General features: G+C 39.3%; 2 protein-coding genes across 2 annotated transcripts; both read right to left on the bottom strand.

Moving 5' to 3' along the window:
• Nucleotides 1-3,003: 3,003 nt before the first annotated feature.
• Nucleotides 3,004-7,416, bottom strand: LOC133995484 (regulator of G-protein signaling 7-binding protein B-like). Its single transcript, XM_062434894.1, has 6 exons — nucleotides 7,285-7,416; nucleotides 6,898-7,070; nucleotides 6,056-6,186; nucleotides 4,532-4,670; nucleotides 4,325-4,395; nucleotides 3,004-3,095 (listed from the first exon to the last, which is right to left on the bottom strand). The coding sequence occupies exons 1-6, from the start codon at nucleotides 7,414-7,416 to the stop codon at nucleotides 3,004-3,006; spliced, it is 738 nt and encodes a 245-aa protein (XP_062290878.1).
• A 316-nt stretch (nucleotides 7,417-7,732) lies between these two features.
• rnf180b (ring finger protein 180b) lies at nucleotides 7,733-15,828 on the bottom strand. The gene is made up of 8 exons (XM_062434622.1): nucleotides 15,758-15,828; nucleotides 14,823-14,926; nucleotides 14,052-14,147; nucleotides 12,951-13,712; nucleotides 11,959-12,087; nucleotides 11,581-11,800; nucleotides 10,778-10,903; nucleotides 7,733-9,853 (listed from the first exon to the last, which is right to left on the bottom strand). The coding sequence occupies exons 2-8, from the start codon at nucleotides 14,877-14,879 to the stop codon at nucleotides 9,657-9,659; spliced, it is 1,587 nt and encodes a 528-aa protein (XP_062290606.1). The 5' UTR covers nucleotides 14,880-14,926; nucleotides 15,758-15,828; the 3' UTR covers nucleotides 7,733-9,656.
• Nucleotides 15,829-21,751: the final 5,923 nt, after the last annotated feature.

The following is a 21,751-nucleotide window of genomic DNA, read 5'->3' as shown; positions in this document are numbered from 1 at the left end:
TTTTTTTAAAGACCAAGTGTGAAGGTGTTCATGAAAGAGCTGGGTGTTTAGTCTTTTCTTTAAGTTTGGGTGGGACTGTTTGGTAACTCACTGCACCACCGGGGAACTACAGAAGAGTGTCTAGCAACACAGGCCCTGTTGTAGTGGGTATCAGCAGAAAGGAGGAGTGAAGACCTGGATGAGGGAGTTTAGGTAGGCGAGAGCTGTTTTAGTTATTTTGTAAGCAAGTGTCAGGGTGTTTAATTTGATGCAGGCAGCAGATTCATGGATTTACTATATCAAAACATCTAATGGCTAAAATCTTTTACTGTGATAAAACAGGTAAAAATATCTTAATGATGGCTCAATGTGACAGAGCATCCTGCATGGATCACTTAGTAGATTACTGTTCTTAGAAACAACAAAGTCCATGTCTGATTACTAAAATCCTTTTTCCGGTTAAAATATGTAGTTAAAAACATCGTTAAAGTGTCTAAAATGGGATAAAAGTTAAATATCTGATAGAGCTTCTGCCAAGTACACAGATGAGAAAATTGATATTAATGTAGTTCGAAGGTGGTATCAATCTTTTCATCTCACTCAAAGAAAGCAAATAAGCCTCCATGAGTTGAACTTTAAGTTAGACATGTTTTTATTCATCTTATTTGCATAAAAAACTATTCACATTATAAAATGTCCTATGCTGTACATAAGTTTAGCTCTGGATTCTCTACATTGCAGGACACACAAACTACACAAATTCTAGCCGGAGTCGTATACATGCCAAAACAAAAGAATTTAGCTATTTAAGACATCACCACTTTACATTGAAGAAAGAAAACACTTTAAGGGTTGTTCACAAACACGTGTTTACAAATGTTCAAACAGTACATTGCACTTACATTCAGTGGGAGTAATGGCTGTAGTAGAATGCTTTCAAATGAAGAACCTCACAAGTGGACTTTAGTTTTTTGTGTGTGACGTGATGCATTAACAATCACAATTCAAATGATGTAGGGTAGCTGTTATTAAATCCAATCCAACTCCAAATATTCCTCCTCTGTAGGTGTTTCCCTCAAAGCCCTTGTGATGCAAAACTGAAGATGAAAGTTAAAAATGTGCTTTTTCAGGGAAGACTGCTAATAACATGATACACAGTGGAAAAGACTGAAAAGTCCTACTGGTGACCCCTATAGGCTGTGATGATTACAACACCCCAAAATACTATAGTGCTGGGTAGAAACAACACAGTGATGAATTAGCTAATCTCTAAAAAGCTGTACATTTAAAAGAGGTATATGACAATAAGTCAGTAGTAGTAATACAAGAAAAAGTCACATTTTTATAAACGGTTTTATTCTCGTAATAGTTTTTATTCTAATATAACTTTTGTCTTGTATTATGTCATCTTTATATTTAAACTGCCTCCCAAAAACAGTTTTGAGGGGGGCGGTAGAGGAGAGGTCATGAAATCATTAACAATCAATGGGTTGATCTTCTGTGAAGCAGGCTTTTGAGTCAAATCTGCCTATTTTGGTATTTTGTAGATGTTAATATTTCTGGTTTTGATATCTTTTGGGTATAAGTAGGAGAATTTGCCTAATGGTGATGCTAGACGGAAGGTCAGGAGGTCACATAAATTACTAGCAATCATCTTCTGGGGACCATGAATATCCATGGCAACAATTTGACATTTAGCTGCAGCAGCACTAAAGGTCAATCACCTTGTGAACTAACAACATTCCATAGTAGTCTGGACAGTAGTTGTTGAGGTATCTCATTCTATGACAAAGTATTAAGTACACTAACTGACAAATACCATTGTGCATCATCTACACTATGCAGGTGAAAATAGAAAGCCTGACAATCTGCTGAAAATGTCTAAAATGTAAAGTTTAGGCAAAGTTTTTAAAGATCTTTTACTCATCTTGCATAAAGTTTATTTTCTACACACGCTGTTGAATGAATTCATAATCCTTTTTTTCTATAGAGAAATGTACGAGTTACAGGAGCTGGTTAGGTGTATGCATCATAACACTGCAGATTAATTGCTTTGTCTATAAGTTGTCACACCACACAGGTAAGCAGAAAGTCACTCAGCAAAAAACCTCTGCTGAGTGATGTTCAAAATGAAATATGTCTGGAGAATTTTCAGACTTAAACATCTCACGTAGTGACACATACACATTCAAACATGGAGGCTTGACACAAACATAGTGAGACCTGAAAACTGAAAATGCCTGTGCATAGCCCAATATGTACATTTTAATTCTCCTTAATCATATAAAATAACTGAAAGATTAGGAGGAAATTACCTTATGTGTAAGATATAAAGGAAGCATAACGCAAAGATGCCTCATCCTCAAAAGAACAAGGGAACAAAACAGAGTTCTGCAAGGGCTTAAAACTGAAACCTAAACCCGACCCAACGAAACCCAAACCCGTCCCATGCCTAAAAAACAACGAAACCCAGACCCCTCCCATGCCTGACCCAATGAAACCCAAACCCGTCCCATGCCCTACCCAATGAAACCCAAACCCGTACCATGCCCGACCCAACGAAACCCAAAAGGTACTGTTACATTTGAGACCTGTAACTAGCAATATATATCACTTGTTTTTTTTTATATCATCATTGAATAATACATTGCGTGACTTTGGACTTTTCTTATTCCAACTGGGCATTGGGATCTGCAATCTACAAGTAACTCAAACCTAAACTCATTCCAAACCCAAACTGTACGTAGCACAACGTCCAGAACCAAAAAGGGTCGACCTGCAGAACTCAAGAACCAAATGACCGACCAGCAAAACAAAATACAAATCAAGATGAAAAAGACAAACTGGATAGAATAAGATAACAGATACTACAAGACTACAAATTCTGATAACATGGAAAATCGTCTGATAAGACAAAAATACCGTAAATAAATAAAGACTAAAAGGGGATATTATTAATGTATCCCTAATCAATACATGTCATATAGTAATTAAAAGTCCAGTGCTATGTGCTGCTTCAGACTCTCAGCCAGACACCATGCAGCAGAGTCCAGGGAAGCGTCTCTTCCTCTGTCTGATCAGCGGGTCAGGAGTCAGATTCAACAAGCTGCTGTCATCTGTAACAAACAAGACTTGATGTCATTCTGCTTAGAGGTGGCCTTAAAATAACATCACAATATTGCAAGGTATATTTGCGATGAGGATATGATTGATTTTCACAGAATGTGTTGAAGTAGCAGAGCTGGGACTCTTTGCTCTTCTTTAAGATAACATTTGATGCAAACTGATCTGCTGTACTGCCCAAAGTGGGTCCAGCTGATCAAAATTTAAACTTCAACTCAATACAGACAGGTAATACACAAATAATGACCTTACTGTGAACAAGGAATCTGATGCATCTAATGTCAGATCAGTTTAGGTTGCAAATTAAAATGTAAGTGGTCTTTTTTGGGTGATTTTTCCAATAATATCAAACCTCTCAAAAACTACTAACTCCTGCAGAGTGAGCCAGCACTAAAATTACTTTCATTACTCTGTATTTCTGCTTTAAATAATGATAATGTTAATACGTCAACATGTGGTTACATTGTGATCAGACTAATTTTTATCACACCAGTAATTCCAGGTATCTTTAGGATTCTCCAGACTTACATACTACAGAGAATAAAATTTGTTTCATAATCATATTGGCCAAAGCCAAACCATGAAAGTATGATGAAAAACCACAAGGTACAATATGACGTACTTTTTAAAATATAATATCATTGTTTATACTATTTTCCAGCTAATGATACGTTAAAATGAAATGAATGTGACTTGGACCTAGATAAACAGTAAATACATGAATAGATGAACCCATTAAAACATGATTTAATTTCAGTTATATTAATATAACGTTTGGCTAAAACAGTGTTGCTACATGTCTGATGGTGCTGACTCAAACTCCACAAATAAAAGGATTAGATAGCTTCCTGCAGCCCAATCCACCGTCACAACGATCCCACTAGTTAACTAATTTCACTACTTTTCACAATAAAATAAACAATGATTAACATCTGAAAAAAATAAACATCATTTGGTGCTGTACTTTTCATGATTCACTACCCCTGTTATCATCTGATGACCCCTTAAATTGATCTCATGACTGCTTGTGTGGTCAACACCCTCTGGTTAGGAATCACTGCATCAGCTCCCAGTTCTCATAGAGACATTTTTTAATCAATATTCTTGAAAACACATTAAAAGATAAATTATCTATTACTGTTGTGGTCAGTAAAACTGAACAATAAGATAAAAAAGTAAAGTTCTGAAAAAGGCCTTGGAATCAATCACAAACATTACACACCTTGGTTTTTCAGTGGCAAAGGCATCGTGTCCCTGAGTTTGCTGAGTAGGTTTCGCATCTCTCGCATATCTCTGTGAGGGTAAAGAAACACTGTATCAGCAGATGGTTATCTGAAATTCAGATTCATTATTTAAATTCACAGTATAGTAAACATCCTTCAAAAACAGTGTAAGAAAGAATTTTAAAAAGCTGGTGCATTCAGTGTACCTCTCTATGTTTTCAATATCGTTTCCCACCAGCCACTGCTCATGAGGGAAGTCTATGGAAGAGGAGGATCGGTCCTCCAGGATGGGAATATCCGAGCTTTCATCCACCCTGAAGTCCACCTTCGGCTCAGAGTCCGTTCCTTTCAGGTCCGAACAGAGACAATAGCACTGAGCCATGGTCAACAAAGAGGGTGCAAACACTAATAAAACTACAACAACCGTAAAGCAACGGATGATTTCTTTCTATAAAACACCAAATCCTGGTGTTCATCATGCAGTATTTCAAAAAATGTCATCTGTTTTGTGAATAATTCTGTGAACGAAAGGTCTTTAGTATAACTTATCATGACTTTTTTAAAAAGATAAATACTTTGTGGCCCTGCAGGGACTGCTAGAAATGTTTACTGAAAACTTGAACAATCAAATAATGAATACAAGTTTGAATTTCATCAGTCTGTATTTTAAGAATGTAACAGGAAACTGCCCCTTCTGTGTTGTTTTAATTTCATCTTTAGAATTTCTTAATAATGACACAATGAAAATGGCTCCAAGCTCTTCCTGTACATATTGACCATAATAACAGCTCTCTGCTGCCCCCTGCTGTCTCTACAGTGTGTGGTTCAGCCTAACTGATCCACAATATCTTAGAACAGCAGAGATTTTATAGCTTCATTTTGATTGTGTGTTCAAAATGCAGTTTAAAGATGCTTTTCAAGTCAAACTAATTCAAGTAGAAAACTAGTAGTTGAAATAGACTTAAAATGCATTTTGTTTACCTTTCTGAAATGCATTTGAAAAAGCTTAACTGTATAGTTTAGTACATTATCAGATTTCCATACACAAAAAATGTGTTTCATGTGCAATGCTAAGAGATTTGAATACATAATATATGAATGAGTGTATTCAGGACATTATTCTTAAGATTATATAACAGGTTTAAAACAGGTTGTTTCAGGATGGATTACCACCTGGAATGTCCTGCGATACAGCCATGAAACTGACATGACGGCGTGAGAGTGAGCCAGTAGTCACAATACCAGGACCCTGAAACTGCAGCAGCTTTCATTATTTAAGCATTTGTACTTTTCCTACTATGATTAGTTAATATATCTGTTGTGAAAAGGGACCATTTCAAAGATGTTTTACTAAATATGTTTCTTCTTTCTTATTGACAGCCACTTATTTCCAGTCACATGCATTTTTTAAACGAAACAAGTGAAGACAGAGTTGGCTAGACCCATAGTCTTCATTGTATGTGATGCACATAAAGGTGGTTAAATTGACACAGTCTGTGCCTGTTTGCTTCCCCGATAACTTAAATTTTGTTCATAAGATTTTGTTTACAATTTGATCAGTTTCAAGAAAGGAAGGAAAGCAAGTTTCAATATATTAGTATTTTAAAAAATCATGAAATTGGTTTTAAAATATAATGTGGCTATTTTACTGTATTTGTATCATGTTTGTATTTTCTTAATATTTTCTTTAAATGTGGTCTGACATCATAACATTGTTATTGTGATGGTACTTTTTCGGTGAAGCTGCAGCACCCCCAGCAGGCACATGGATTTCAGCATCTCTGTTATGAACATCTCCAGGCAGCACTGCAGCTGGATGAAGAGCCGACAGATCTCAGGGTGGATCTCTCCGTCCTCTGGACTGCAGCATGAGGAGGAGGAGGAGGGGTTAGTGTGTGTGTGGGGGGGCAGAGAGGAAGACAGCCACAAAGAGATACAATCAGAGAGGGCAAATGTGTTTTTCCACTAATTGGCATTCGTTGCATAAAGAGAAAATGACTTTGCACACACTTTAAACTTGATAGTGGAGCACATTGAACTTAATGCTTAATGTGAACTCACAGCAGTAACTGTGAGTTTACTTCCACACCAGTATTTCCAGAGTTCAGTGTGAACTAATTTGCAGAAACAGTGCAGTCCTGCCGTTTTGCAGGCATGCTTGACGGTATTAGGTTGGAGATGAAACACTACATATAAATCCTTACTATAAAGACATGAATGTAAACCAGTGTCTTCAAGCCTACAGTGCACTTCCTTTCAGCTTAAACCCTTTTAACCACATTTGTTGTTTTCTATTTAGTATTATTTAAGTTTTTAGACTTTTCCTGTCTTGTAATCACAAAATAATATCAATACTGGCATTTTCTGATGTTTTTGTATTTTTTATTTACATTATTGTGTTAGTCATTATATGCGGGAACAATCAGATGTGCGTGTAATGCTGTCACACCGTGTAAAGAGATTTTTTTTATGCTTCCTAAGGGGAGAATCGTGTTTGAAGAGGTTAAAGTGTGTGAAATATTTAATATGATTTCAGTTTATTGAGGAGGAAGAAATCGTGTATACATCTTACCCTGAAACAGACATGACAGCGAGGTCCTGGTGCGCAGCCCGGGCCATGGAGCATCCTTTGGCCCGCGTGTGCTGCATCTGAGCCCGCAGAGACGGACAGTCGGCGGAGATCTCCCCGACGCAGATCACCTGCTCTCGGTACAGCGCTACGAGCGTGTTGAATTCCTGGACAGTCTGGAAAAATCAAACTACCTTTGGTTAAGCCTGTTATGTATGAATCTTTGACTTATTATAGAAAAAAACCCCCACAAAAAACAGCAAAGCGCTGCTTGTCTAATTTGCGCCACTGTTGCACCTGCACATAAATCGTTTCTTTCTAGTGAATACAATAATCTGTCCCTTGATGCCTCTTGTCAATCATCAGCACACATCATTTCATTTTCCTCACCATCCTGCTGCAGTCCACGGCCCCCTCCGTGCTCTCACGGCGCTCCGGCTCCGTCTGAGCCCCTTTACTGATGGGAAAAATGCTCCCTGCGGATCTTGGGCGCTTTTTCCGCCCGTACGGTGCAGAACACATGCATGCACAGACACACAGAGAGAAAGAGACACCCCCTCCTCTTTCTGGTTGCGGCTGTGTCCTCTATATAAATAAGAAAAAAATTACCCCTCACAAGACGCTGCAGGGTCAAAAGGTTTGGTTAATGTTTTTAAAGCTCCAGCACAGGTGTCGCTATTCTCCGGAGAAGAACCGTGTAGCCGGCCGGACGGACCCCCAGCAGCTGCCTCTGCATCCCCGCCGAGAGGAGAGTCACCTTCAGCCCCTCACGAAGGCCGACAGGGAGGAGGCTCCGCCGTCTTCCGCCGCGCACTCACGTGTATGGAGGATTCAGAGAGCCAACAGCAAAACAAGTCGTCACCCTCCGACTCACCATTAACCCCTTAGAATCAACACACAGTGGTCCAGAAACTCAATGATTATATGCTATATTGGATTATAAAACAGAACGAAGCACCTTTAATGCAATAAACACACTGTATCACAGCCTACTGACATCATTAATAGATTAACATTCAATTTGAAGACCTGGATTTAAAGGACTATTGCCAGACTTTTTTTTTTTTTTAATCTTTAATTATTCAGAGGAATTTCACTGAGAGCCATACTGTCTATTTCAGGAAAGCACTGATCACATCAACACAGTTACACATTCACACCACAGTCTGATCTGCTGGCAAACACGCAGCTCCACTGGTGTAGTTGGAGTTAAGGGCCTTGCTCAAGGGCTCCTCAGTGGTGGTCATGACAGAGGGGAAAGCTTTCCCCATCCAGATTTATCCAGATCTGGATTGAACCGGCGATCAGTCACAATCTTACTTCTCTAACCTTTAAGCCACCACTCCCTTACTTCAGCTAATGTGATTGGGAATGTTCTTTTAAAACATTTATTTAAAGCTGCATCATCTTTTTTTGGCTACAAGAACTTCACTACACAACCCTAAATTATTGGCAAACAATTCACAGTTTTCACATGGAGTACACACAGTTGGTAATATTATCACATTCACCTATTTTTACCCCTGGTTTGGTCTCCACCAACTCCTGAGAAAAATATGTGGCTCTTAGCTTCTGATGATTGAACTCACAGTAAACAAAACCCTTTACAAAGATTACAAAAAACAAACAAGTATTTCTTTTCTAAAATAATACAGCTTGAAAAGATAAAGATTAGTTTTTACTTATTTTACAGTCAGTTTAATGTATAATGCTAAATCTGACCACATACATTCAAATTAAAGGAAGCACAGCTCAAATTAAAGACTATTTTCTATAACAGTCTATTTTTAGTAAGACAAACTCTAAACAATATAGATACTAAGAGTTTAATCAGACTTTTGCAAGTCATTTTCCTTCAAGAAAAAGACAAATAGTGTTAATTGAAAATGGTTAAATGTTCTAGAGAACTAAAACATAAAGTTGTTCTAGTGCAGTTCACATTATTGTAGACAGAAGGCACAGAATAAGCAAAGGCACCATTTTGATGTGCGTATTTTCCCCATTTGTGAATCTGATTTTCTGTCAGTTCCTTCTGTTTCTGTTGCTATCAACCTCTCAATCAATTCTATTATTTACATCATTCTAATTGCTACTGTCAAGAAAGCAGTGTATCTCAATTTTAAATCTTACATCAACATCTTTTAACTAAGTTTTACTTAACAAAACAAAGACCAAACTTTCTCCAATGACACTGGACACAAATTATAAGGAGTTACAAGTTACTTGAATTTAAAAAGTTTGTACTGTATGCATTATTTAGTGATTCTTCTTTGTTTTTTCTGTAAAGTGCCTGTGTGATTCCTAAAATCAGCATGTGCAATATTAAAGAAATAGTTACAACATTTTGTGTACTCTTATTTGGTTTCTTTATGAGACTGAGATGTGAAAATCGATATTAATCTCATGTGTGTGCGTTAAATTCAGAGCTGGAGTCGGGATGTTGTTAGTTTAGCTTAGCATAAAGACTGGAAGCATGGAGAAACAGGAAGCTCTGTTCAAATTACCATTACATTTTTTTAACTAGTTTGTAGTCATTTGACCCAAATTGTTGACTTTTCCAACCTTTCGTGCAAACTGTAAGCTTGCAATTGTTTAGATTCACTTCCCATAGTCATTTTTATAAGATTCCTGCTGCTGGCTTCCACTCATGTCTTTACCAACTCCACCAATTTTTGTGATACTTTAACACCGAACAGTGAAACCCTCTTTTCAGAAAAAGAAGACATAAACCTACACTGCAAACTCTTGAACTCTCCTATGTCTCAACAGTAGAAGTAGTACATGAGGAAACAGAGGAACAGGAAAGCCAGGATCCAGTTGACTGAGTGGATGTAGACGATGACCAGTCCGATGTCGAAGAGCCAGCCGCGCATGTCGGTGAGGTCCAAAGCATCCAGCGTGAAGCCTGTATGGGCAAAGTGCCAGCGTCTCTGTGCCGTCCCTGCTTGTCTCTGATATCCTGAAGTTAAACAGATAAAATTACAATCTGTACTCAAAGTGATTAAACAAAATGTATCCTTAAGCTGGTGTGCATTTCTGTAGAGTAGTTAATTTGAAACATTAAATGTCCCTCCCAAACATTAAATCTATTATTGACTTTTGAAAATTCATGATTTCATAATCACTGATTCCTAAAAAAATACCTGTTACAAGAACAAAACTTTAAAGCTTTAAAAGGAATAATAAGCGTTAAAAGACTTCCATAATATTCTTTCTTTTTTTTTTTTTTTATAAATATCGTAATCACATATAGAAAAGGACATTTTCTATAAATTTCTGCTCATTCCATTAAATAATTTCATTTTAATATTGGCAACCCTGGATGTCCAATGTTTATGAGACTGTAACTTTATATACAAATACACCAAAAGAGCCATAAATATGTCCTTTTTATTTTTATTGTTATGTTGTATTGCTATATTCTTATTGCTAGTTGGGTAGAATAACTACCATATTTCATACCATTGAAGTTTACTATGAAATAATGTTTATCTTACAAGATTTGTATCACTGCTGTTTCACCGTTTGTAGGACTGAACAGTCCATTGCTGTAAAGATATTGCCTAGTTTATTACCGCCACTAAACTGTATGTGTCTGTCTTGCTACTTTGGGCAACAAGGTCATAACAGCAGCAGGTAAGAGGTTAAATGAGTATCAGTTATTCACAGAAAGATATGGGGACAGTACAGTGGAAATAATCATATTTTTCTGCTAACCCTTACTGGTATCTGCCATGCAGGTAGTTCTGGTTTTATTTGTTTATTTGGAGTTTGCTCATAGAATTGAACATTACATTTAATCCACAAACTTTACTGTTTAAAGATGACACTGACCTACTTACTGGACACAAAAAAACCCAGACTACATGACACAGTTTCTCACCCCAGAAGGTACGGAAGCGTTTGCGACAGCTGGGCAGAGGCCATTTGACACACGAAGCGTTCTGGAAGTGTTGCTTGCGGGCATAATAGACTTTTGGGAAGAAGGTCTTTGCTGTCTGGTTGAGTTCTGAAAAAAGAAATAGGAGAAGTACCTACAGTTACTAAATGAATCTGATTGTTGAAGATAGTATGCTGTTATTCCTAGTTACTGCACTGTGGGGACATTCTATCAAATGTAGGGCTGTCCACAGAGGCACAAGAAGAACAGGTAATCAATTCCCTGGATACACAATTTAGGACACATTTTTATCTTCACACCTGTGACAAATTTAAGTATATTTAAAACTTCTGTCCAGAATATCTGGATTTGCAGGCATTCTCATAGGCAGTGAATGAATGTGCCTTTCACTCCACATTTAACACATACATCTGGGTTATTGGGATCAAATTTATTCATCAAGTAAGGTGTTACATAAGTCCTCATTAACCACTTGTATTGGATCAATGTGAGATAAAATTAATGGATTGTGTCTGAGCTTCCAAACAGGCTTTCCGCCAGTCCTCAACAGATATTACACTATTCAAGTCCTCCACGCAAGCCTTTTATTTTCTGAGGTAACTTTGAAACTGTATAATATTGTATCATAAAAACGAGAGATCGCCCCACTCTTAGAGTGATTATTCACTGCTATTTCTTTAAGCGAGGTGAGGGTGGGTAAGGTTAGGCATTTTTGTGTCTTAAATATAAAACTTCTAAGGCCCTTATCATTTAACAGTATTAATTGAATCCTGGGGAAAGCTCACCTTTGTGGAAGTTGGTGTGTGAGATGAGTGTGCGACAGAGGGGACAGGGTGTGTTCGTCGGTCGGTTCCTGGCGAGCGTGCGGAGACACGGCTCGCAGAAAACGTGACTGCAGGGCTGACAGCTGTACGGGCTGAAGTAAACGTCAAGACACACAGCACAGGTGAGGCCTTCTCTGTCCTCCTCCTCACTGTCCAACAGTAAACCGCTCGCACTCCCGGCCTGGACACAAGAACATGTGTCCACTCATCTCACAAACTCAAAGGCACTTATCAGGACGATGTCTTTGTAATTGGGGGTCATTTGGAGTTAGACAAAGATAATGCTAAGGCTGTCCCCTACATGCACCCCCGATATCAGTGTGAACTCTGGTCTCTTACCTGCTCCTGCTCCAGTTGACTGTGCAGCCATCGCTCCCTCCTCCTCTGTTTCCTCCGGAGACTCTTCAGACGGTTCTTCTCCCTCTTGCTCAGTCTGTTTGAGGCTGGGGAGGCCATAGAGGCTTCAGGCTGAGGAAAGCATCACAAACACGCAAACTTCAGCACAGCTGTTCAGTCATTTTTATTCTAATTTTTCAATATATATTTGAGTTTCTTCTTTTTATTTTATTTATTAAGATTTTACACTGCTCTTAGGTAGGCCACAATAATTGCGTTATCGACTTATCATACGATAACGTAATTATCATATATATATATACATCTACCTATAGTCTATATATGGACTTGTCGTATGATACATGGATATGATCTTGATCATGTCTGACCTCAATATTACCACACTTCACATTAGCAGCTAAGAGGCTATTCATGTCACATTGGCTAAGCAAGTAGTGTCCTCCATTCCTCACTGTGTATGTCCTGAGTGGAGACTGCAGAAGAATGAAAAGGTAAATAACTCTGTCCCGGCCCATAATGGCAGTCTGTGTTTTTACACAAGTGTAGCGCCCACTCTCCAATACCACCCCCCCACGCATTATTATGCTATTATATTATCATAATATCAGTGGCATAAAATTATCTTCAAATGACAATTGTTGGTTTTCTCTCAGTTTCTGTAAACTCTTACAGGAGCTGCAAATTAACCGTTGGCTGTTATAATATGTTATGTGAAATTTAATTTAAAAGAGGAAAGAATAGTTGGAATAATATTACTGTAGTGTACTCATCATTGGCTACACTCCTAATTAATGCAGATATTTTAAAATTCACTGTAAAGAACAGCAACCTACTAGGCCTGTCACCATAACTACTTTTGTGTGGCAATATTGAGGTCAAAAAATCATCAACGTCATTGATGAAGGTCATGTTGATAATTACATTATTATACAACTAGTAAATAACGTAATTATTGTGACAGGCTTACAACCTACCACCACTTCCTCTTCTTCTTCCTGCTCGGATGCACTGTCAAAGATGGTTCTTCCTCTGAGGAACAGGGCTGAATCAGAAACCTCTTCATGGACAGGTGTAGGCTCTGCAGAAGGCTCGTCATCCTCCACAGTTTGCAGCAGCTGTTGATCCAGAGGTGTCGGTCCCCCTCCAGAAACAGAAGAACGGCAGGCGACAGCATTGGATGAAGCACCATCTGTGTCAAACGGCTGACTTGTGGGATATGAGACAGGCGCCCGTGTAAACTCATCTGTCCCTGCTCTCTTCATCACAGCCGCAGACTTGTAAGAACGTCCCGCAGGGCAAAAACAAGAAGACCTGATGGCAGAATCATCCTCCAAACTGCGGCGTCTCCTATGGGAGATGCAGTAAAGAGGACTGAAAGAAAATGACTGGCTGCTTTCACTGTCAGTCAGTGAAGCCGAGTCCTCTGCAGGATGAATGTAGGACATGACGGCAGCACAGTTGAGCTGTAAGCTGTCCAGTGCAGTTCTGCTAAATTCAGGCCTCTCCTCTTTATTCTGAGAGCCGTCTGTCAGCAAACCACTGTGTCCCCTCTCAGGTCTCGTCCTCCTCGGTTGGACAATGAAAAAGCAATGTTTGTGGTCGCGTTCCACACGACTTTTGTTGAGGTGGATAGTGGCGTCCAGCCCACAGGGACATTCACTGCGGTTGATGAAGTTGAAGCCGCCCAAACGAGCTCCACAGTTCTGGCACTTCAGTTTTCCTACAGTCCACTGTGCCTGAACAGACAACAGAATACTATCATAAAATCTATTGTCTGTCACAAAATAAGTAGGTTTGCAACAAATCATTACTTCAATTATCAATTAATAACCTTTTTTAACCAATAACCATTTTTGTATTTAATATTTTGCCTATAAAATGTCAACGCTCATCACATTTTGTAGCATATCTTCACATATAAGAAGTTCAAAGCTGCAAATGTCAAACTATATAACAATGTATCCAAATCCACATAAAAAAATAAATCTTACTTTCTTCAGTGTCCACTGTTAGTAGTGTTTACTATCATTTAACACTGCACACACTGTATTCCTACGCTGACACACTTACTGTACCTGTTGAACTGAGGTCAGTATCCACTCTGGCAACGTGTCCACATTCACATGCCAAATGCTGCAGACAGCAGCTGCGCTTTCATCCGTGGCCTCTACCTGCCCCGATATAAAATACACACAATCAGCCGAAACAGTTCCCACAGACCCAGTTTCTCTGGCACTGATAGCCATCCATATTGTTTTATGACTGAAACACAAGCTGTTATCTTTGAGTTTGAGCTGTTATCTTTGAGCAACACAGATGTCCTTTTATGACTTTGTAGACTCTTAAGTATAATCAGGGCTGAAACTAATTATTGTTTTAATTGTCAAGTAATCTCAAATTTTTGTTTTTGCACTGATTGATTAATTAGTCTAAAGTGTCAGATAATAGTGAAAGACCCAGAGCCTAAGAGGTAATCTTCAAATGTCTTCTTTTGTTCAAACAGTCCAAAACCAAAAAGATAGATAGATACACACACTGTGGTGGCATCAGCCATCTTTTATGGGGTGGTCTGCTGGGGTAGCATCATCTCAGCTGCAGACGGGAAGAGACTGGATAAACTGATACAGTACCAGGTCTGTACTGGGATGTCCCCTTGACCTGGTGGAGGTGGTGGGAGAAAGGAGAATGATGGCCAAGCTGTCTCTGACTGGACTGGAGCACTCCTTCAATGACAGACTCCTTCACCCAAAGTGTGTGAAGGAGCGATATTGCAGTTCCTTTCTCTCTGCAGCTGTCAGACTCTACTTAAAGGAATATCTTATCTTACCAACAGAATTTTCACCCACCTTTGCCAAACACGGCCCATCTATTACGCCCTTTCGACACCTCCTGCAGCGCAGCATGCTCCTCTTTCTTCAAGCTCTCGAAAATGGATGTTTTTAGTCCAGCTCTGTTGATGACGATGAGAAACACAGTCGATAAATGCAACTGAAAACACACCTGCACTAGTATACCTTCTATGCTGTCTTCTTAAAAAGTTGTATGTCAGGTTTAGTTGGAATCCTGACAGGGGGAAAGAAAAACTCCAACTTGAATTTTTTCAAAGACGTAGGCTCTGTATAGTCAGATATGTCTGTAAACTATGTTTTACCAGACAAGCAGGTTATAAGACAGGTATATGAAGACACTGCATTGAGCCACTTATTAACAGCCTGACACTGTTTCCTGCAGGGCTGCATTTAAACTGGTATAGCTACTTTCAGACTAATCCTCTTTATGAATTTGTTTGGACTTGTTTTAAATGAATACAGCTGCTTAATTTAGAGTTGGTCAGTAATGAAGACCATTCATGATCCTAGTAATCTTGAAATTGTTGCCAAAAAAGCACACTATTGTCTAAAACATATCTTTCTCTTTTTCTTTATTGCAGCTTAAAAACATGAAAAACAAACCAAAACCAACAGTAAAGAAGTGTGATATTTCACATGTACCTAGTGACCCTGAACTGTAAGGTGTAATATTCAGTTGTTGCTTCAGTAACAGGTAGAGAGGATTTCTCTGCATTGGTGCTTTGACATAATGCTGTTATTATTGCTGGTGTTTCAGCAGATACCGTTACATCTCTCACAGTCGGATGGCAGATTAAAAACAATGTCATGCTGCTAGCTCAGCTCTGTTAATAACAACAACAGGCTCCTTCGTGGCGTTTTCATCGAAAATTAACATTATTCATACAATGACAGTGAAAAAGTGAACCAATTTATGAGTTAAACTCGCCTACCTGAAAGCAGGGAAGGTTTTTGCGTGGCGGTAATGAACAAACAACAAGAAGAAAGTTAGACAGCCTTTTCTATTTAAAGCAGGCCGTGACGTCACGACAGCTAGGACACTACGGTAAGTCCAATCGACCAAAACACAATTCCTGATTTCGCGATGTCAAAATAGAAAAGAAAAGAAATGACAGGGAGACGAAAAGAGGTCATTAAGGTAATTTAAATGCGTAACACACAACACAAGCTTTTTGAAGACTACAACTTCTTGCTCTGGGCCTCTGACAAATTCCCTATTCCTTTATCTCCTCAAGACTAGACTACTGTGTGTTTTGCACTTTTCTTTATTAACAGCTGGCCTTAACATCTGACATGGTGAAACTACAGGAGACTCACAAAGAACTGTGAGATATGAGACATCTTGAATTTAAATGTTATTAAACTCTAAACTGCTTGTAGCTGTCCACATGTATGTTAGCCCTGCGTGTGTTGTGATTGGCTCCCTGCGGTATCTTGAAGTAGTTTTCACATTTAGAGCTGAGCCAGGCAAAGTGTCGAACAACCCTAGGACCCCAGACTCCAGGGGCCAAACAGTCCCTTAATGTATCAGTTGATTTTTGTAACTAGTACATTTTAAGGGAATTTATAAAACCTCAATATTGTGAAATACTCTCTCCTTTTGTCTTGGAGACATGATGTCAGGGACAGTCGGGTGGAGCGACTGGTTCTATCACCATCTGGTCACCAGAAGAAGGAGGCTCAGCAAGTGCTCTCACGATGCACACCCACTCACCAGCCGTGCACATGCGAACGCAGGCAGGCAGGCAGGCGCACGCACGCACACGCACACGCACACACACACACACACACACACACACACACACACTAAAAGTCTTACCTCTGTTATTTCTGGAGACTTACCCTAACTCTAACCTTAACCAATGACCCAAAAAACTGTGTTTTACCAATTGGGGACATGGCTTTTGTCCCCAATTGCACAAGCTGTCCCCAACAAACTGGTGTTAAGTCTGGTTTGCGTCCCCAAAAGTGGCTTAGGTCAGACCCACATACACACAGGAGCATTCACAATTACACATACAGGAACATTCAGCAAGCAGTCAATCAAGTTAACATTATTTACTAAATGGGTTTCCAGTGTTATCAAAAATCATATAAAATCAAATAAAATACATACCAAATGTTACCAAGCAACAGTATGCCGCCAAAGAAGGCAACAACAGCTGAGGGGGCCTGTGATCTCAAGGCGACCCTCGATTTTTTGACAGTAGAAATTTCTGCTATTAAAGAGCAGCAGGAAGGAATCCTGAAGCTGGTGGAGCAGGTGACGGCTCTCCAGATCCAGAACGCCGAGAAAGACCGGCGTCTGGAGGAACTGGAGAACCGAGTGGCGGAGTTGGAGCAGTACTCCAGGATAAATGATGTGATCATCACCGGACTCCGCATTAAACCGCGGTCATACGCCCGGGCAGTGACCAATGACAACGGGATGGAGCCCGGTGAGCAGGATGGCAGATCGGCAGAGCAGCAGGTGGCTGCTTTCCTCCACTCAAAGGGCATTGATGTGAATTTAAACAACGTGGAAGCGTGCCATACCCTGCCCCGGAGAAATGACAGAAACACACCGGCCGTTATCATGAGATTCACAAATAGGAAGTACAAATCTACGCTGCTGAATCAGGGAAGGAAACTTAAAGGAACAGATGTATTCATGAATGAGCACCTCACAAAACGAAATTCTGACATTGCACGGAAGGCACGCAACTTGAGAAAGCAGGGAAAAATTCAAAGCACATGGACTAATAATGGCAAAGTATTCATCAAACTCAACGGAACGCCAGAGCAAGCCAAGGTTGTGGTCATCAGGACCATGGAGGAACTGGACAAGTACCAATAATCACCATGACACGGACTGTGAGGTATGACGCATCTCGCAACACACAACCATGACAATTTGTCATTCCAAACCGGTAAATTTCCAAACAAAATGAAAATAGCAAAAGTTGTGTCGCTGTATAAAACTGGTGATAGACACCACTTCACAAACTACAGGCCTGTTTCTTTACTACCACAATTCTCAAAAATTCTAGAAAAAATATTTAACAATAGATTAGACAAGTTCCTGGATAAACATAAAATTCTCACTGACAGTCAATATGGATTTAGATCTAACAGCTCAACATCACTGGCATTAATGGAGTCAGTTGAGGAAATTGCAAATGCTATAGATCATAAACTGTATGCAATTGGAATATTCATTGACCTCAAAAAAGCTTTTGACACAATCAATCATGACATATTAATCAATAAACTGGAACGGTATGGGATCAGGGGGATAGTTTTACACTGGGTGAAGAGTTATTTACAGAACAGGAAACAGTTTGTGAAGTTGGGGGACTGTACTTCATCATGCTTGGACATTGCTTGTGGTGTCCCCCAGGGGTCAGTATTGGGTCCAAAACTGTTCATTTTATACATAAACGACATCTGCAGGGTTTCGAAGTTATTAAAATTAGTTTTATTTGCTGACGATACAAATATTTTTTGTTCAGGGGGGAATTTACAAGATCTTCTAGAGATGCTTGCAATAGAGCTCTCTAAAATAAAGATATGGTTTGATAGAAACAAATTGTCATTAAATCTCAATAAAACAAAAGTCATGCTATTTGGGAATTATAAAAGTAATAACGTTCATATACAAGTAGATGGGGTAGATATTGTAAGGGTACATGAAAATAAATTTCTTGGGGTAATTATGAATGATAAACTGAGATGGAAATCTCACATAAAACATCTACAAACCAAACTGTCACGCAGCATTTCAGTATTAAGTAAGGCAAAACACTTCCTGGACCACAGATCACTCCACATACTTTACAACTCATTAATATTACCATATTTAAATTACTGTGTAGGGATCTGGGGAAACACTTATAAATGTACACTACAACCGCTGATTATATTGCAGAAGAGAGCCATTAGGATAATTCACAACACTAGTTACAGAGAACACACCAACCCTTTATTCTTGAAATCAAAAACACTTAAACTTATAGATTTAGTTCAGTTTCAAACCGCACAAATCATGTACAAAGCAGCCAACAATCTACTTCCGGTCAACATTCAAAAACTGTTTTTTCAGAGAGAAGGGGGATATAATCTCAGGGGGGAAATGAACTTCAAGCATCCATTTGCTCGCACAACTTTAAAAACTCACTGTGTGTCGGTATGTGGGGTGAAACTGTGGAACAGGTTGTCGGGGGGGCTGAAGCAATGTCCAAGCATGAACATGTTTAAACAGCGGTATAAGCACATGGTTTACACTAGGTACAGGGAGGAAGGAGGGTGGGACGAGCACTAGGGTTTGCACATATTATTCTCTTTATTATTTGTTTATCTGTTTAATTTATTTTATTTCTTTTGAGTCTGTATCAGACAAATATGTTTGATTATTTAGATATGGTAATAAGTAAATATAAATAACAATTAGGATTAAAATACATACATAAATAAGATATAAACACACAGGAAATAAATAAATAATAAATAGTTGAATTATAAAATTGGAAAAGGGGTAGGATTCAATAAGCGAATGCTTCTTCCTACTCCTTTTCAAACATGTTTAATCAATTTTGTTTTCCTTGTTTTGTGCGTTTGACTGTTGTTTTCTGTTATGTAAGATACATATATTTATATTTTTCTTTGTTTTTGTTTTTCTACATGTTTGAAATAAAGCCTTCATTCATTAAACATATAAAAGAAAAAGACGCCCCGTTATGTCTTTCTTGACAAGGGCGCCGCCATGCTACGGTACGAAAACCTGTGACGTCACAGGGTTGGTTGGTTGGTTGAGTTCACCAGGTGTAACGGTTGAGACAGTGACAGTTAGTGAAGGATGGAGATAGTGACAGATAAAGATAGTGAAAGATATAGATAGTGACAGTTAGAGATAGTGAAAGATATAGTGACAGAGATAGAGATAGTGAAAGTTAGAGAAAGTGAGCGATACAGACAGTGAAATATAATAATAGTGAGAGACAGAGGCAGTAAACAATAGACAAATCAAGACAGTTAAAGACGATGGAGACTGAAGAACCACAGGACAGGAGAAGACATAAGGGAGGCCATTACTGTATTGCTCCTCGATGTAGGAATGAGTTTTACAGAGTTAAAGCCAAGGAGAAAACAGCTATTTCATGTGTGCCATTTGGAGGGTTGTGGCAAATGTTTGGTGAGGCCCAGACGGGGAGTTCCGGTCCTCTGAGCGGAGGCCAACGCGGAAGTAACTTAAAACTGCATTCTATTAAAAGGCCATCAGGGGGCGACCATTTTGGTGTCAAAAGGACTTCCGTCTCTATGGAAAATTCACCAACTTCTCACTTGATTTCTAACCTCAGTAAACGTTTTCAAAATATGTTTATGGTCTCAATCGCTAGTTTAAAACCTTCTTCAATACAGTATGATGTATCATTTGCGAAATTGTGCCCTCACTGATTTTATATTTGACGATAAAGCAGGGTACGCATTAGGGCGTGGCTACGTCTTGATTGACAGGTTGATTGATTCACAGGTTCAGGAGGGCGGACAGATAGGCAATAGACATAGACTGTATGGAAATAGAAAGCGGTGAGCTTGTCTCACAACGACAGTTTTCTGAGTTCAGAGTTTTGTGTAACATTGTCGTAACATTTCAGTCGCCTAAAAATGACCTGTACAGCTTTTGGATGTACTAACAGATACACTGAGGATTCGGATATTCAGATGTTTCGGTAAGTAACATTGCATTTCCCATTCAAAATGACTTGCATCTTATTTTAGCCAAAATTAGAATCTCAATTAATATCATAGTTAACATTAACGTGCATTACTGACAAAGAGTAAAGTTTTAGTTACGAGTCACCGTGTGCTAACAAAGCTCTGCCTCATGCCCCTCCTATTGCCCATATAAGTAGAATCCGCGTTTTTATTTTTCCTGGCATGCACCTGAAATTTTGAAGATGGCACTGCTCAGATCCGAAACTATTGGCCTCCGAGCAGCAGTACACAAACCAATGGGTGACGTCACGGATGTTATGTCCATTTCTTATATACAGTCTATGGTGAGGCCACCGACTGTCACCAAAAGAGGATTTGGGATTCAGATTAAAACAGAATGCATTGATGGTCATGATTATATGTGGCATTCTCAGCCCTTAGTTCGCGGAATAATGGAGTGCAATGTATCTGTTCCTGCGGCTGTATTCGTCACTGGCAAAGAATGTGGTCCCCATTTATGGAGGTGTGTGAAACAATTGGTCTGGAAACAATTTCAAAAAGACAGTGGTTCAACATCCAGAAGGCCTATGTGATCCCAGAGGACTTTACACAATGAGGCTGTACTCAGTTCCTTGGTTGATGAGCCACTAATTGTATCGGGAGACTGCAGATATGACAGCCCAGGTCAAAATGCATCATATGGAACATACTCACTCCTAGACATAAACTCTAACTTGGTGGTGGCACAAGAAAAAGTTAAGGTCACAGAGGAGAAAAATTGCTAATGGCTTGAAAAGTGGATGGTCTGGAGAGGTGCCTCTCTAAATTAGAACAACACGATGTGACCATAGCTGTTTTGGAAACTGACTGCCACCCGTCAGTACAAAAGGTACTGCGCCAGGAAAATATATCCATAAAGCATGAATACGACCTGTGGCACATTGTTAAGTCAGTGAAGAAACAACTTCTGCAGTGCCACAACGAGGAGTTGTTGGTATGGGTCAGAATGAACAAACCACCTCTGGTTCTGTGTCATCACATGTGTCACAAAATTAAAAGAAAAGTGTATATCAATCCTCCATCATATAACTAATGTGCACCGCTGGATGACTGGTGAGACTTGATGGAGGTCCAGATAGGGAACCTCCATCACTACCAGAGTGTAGCCCAGAGAGGAGTGCTTAAGTGTGGGTATGGAGGTGAGGATGGAGGGACAGGTTGATGGAGGTCCA

Source organism: Scomber scombrus, chromosome 15 (assembly GCF_963691925.1).
Source record: "Scomber scombrus chromosome 15, fScoSco1.1, whole genome shotgun sequence".
Lineage (NCBI taxonomy): Eukaryota > Metazoa > Chordata > Actinopteri > Scombriformes > Scombridae > Scomber > Scomber scombrus.
This window is presented reverse-complemented; position numbering and strand designations above follow the sequence as displayed.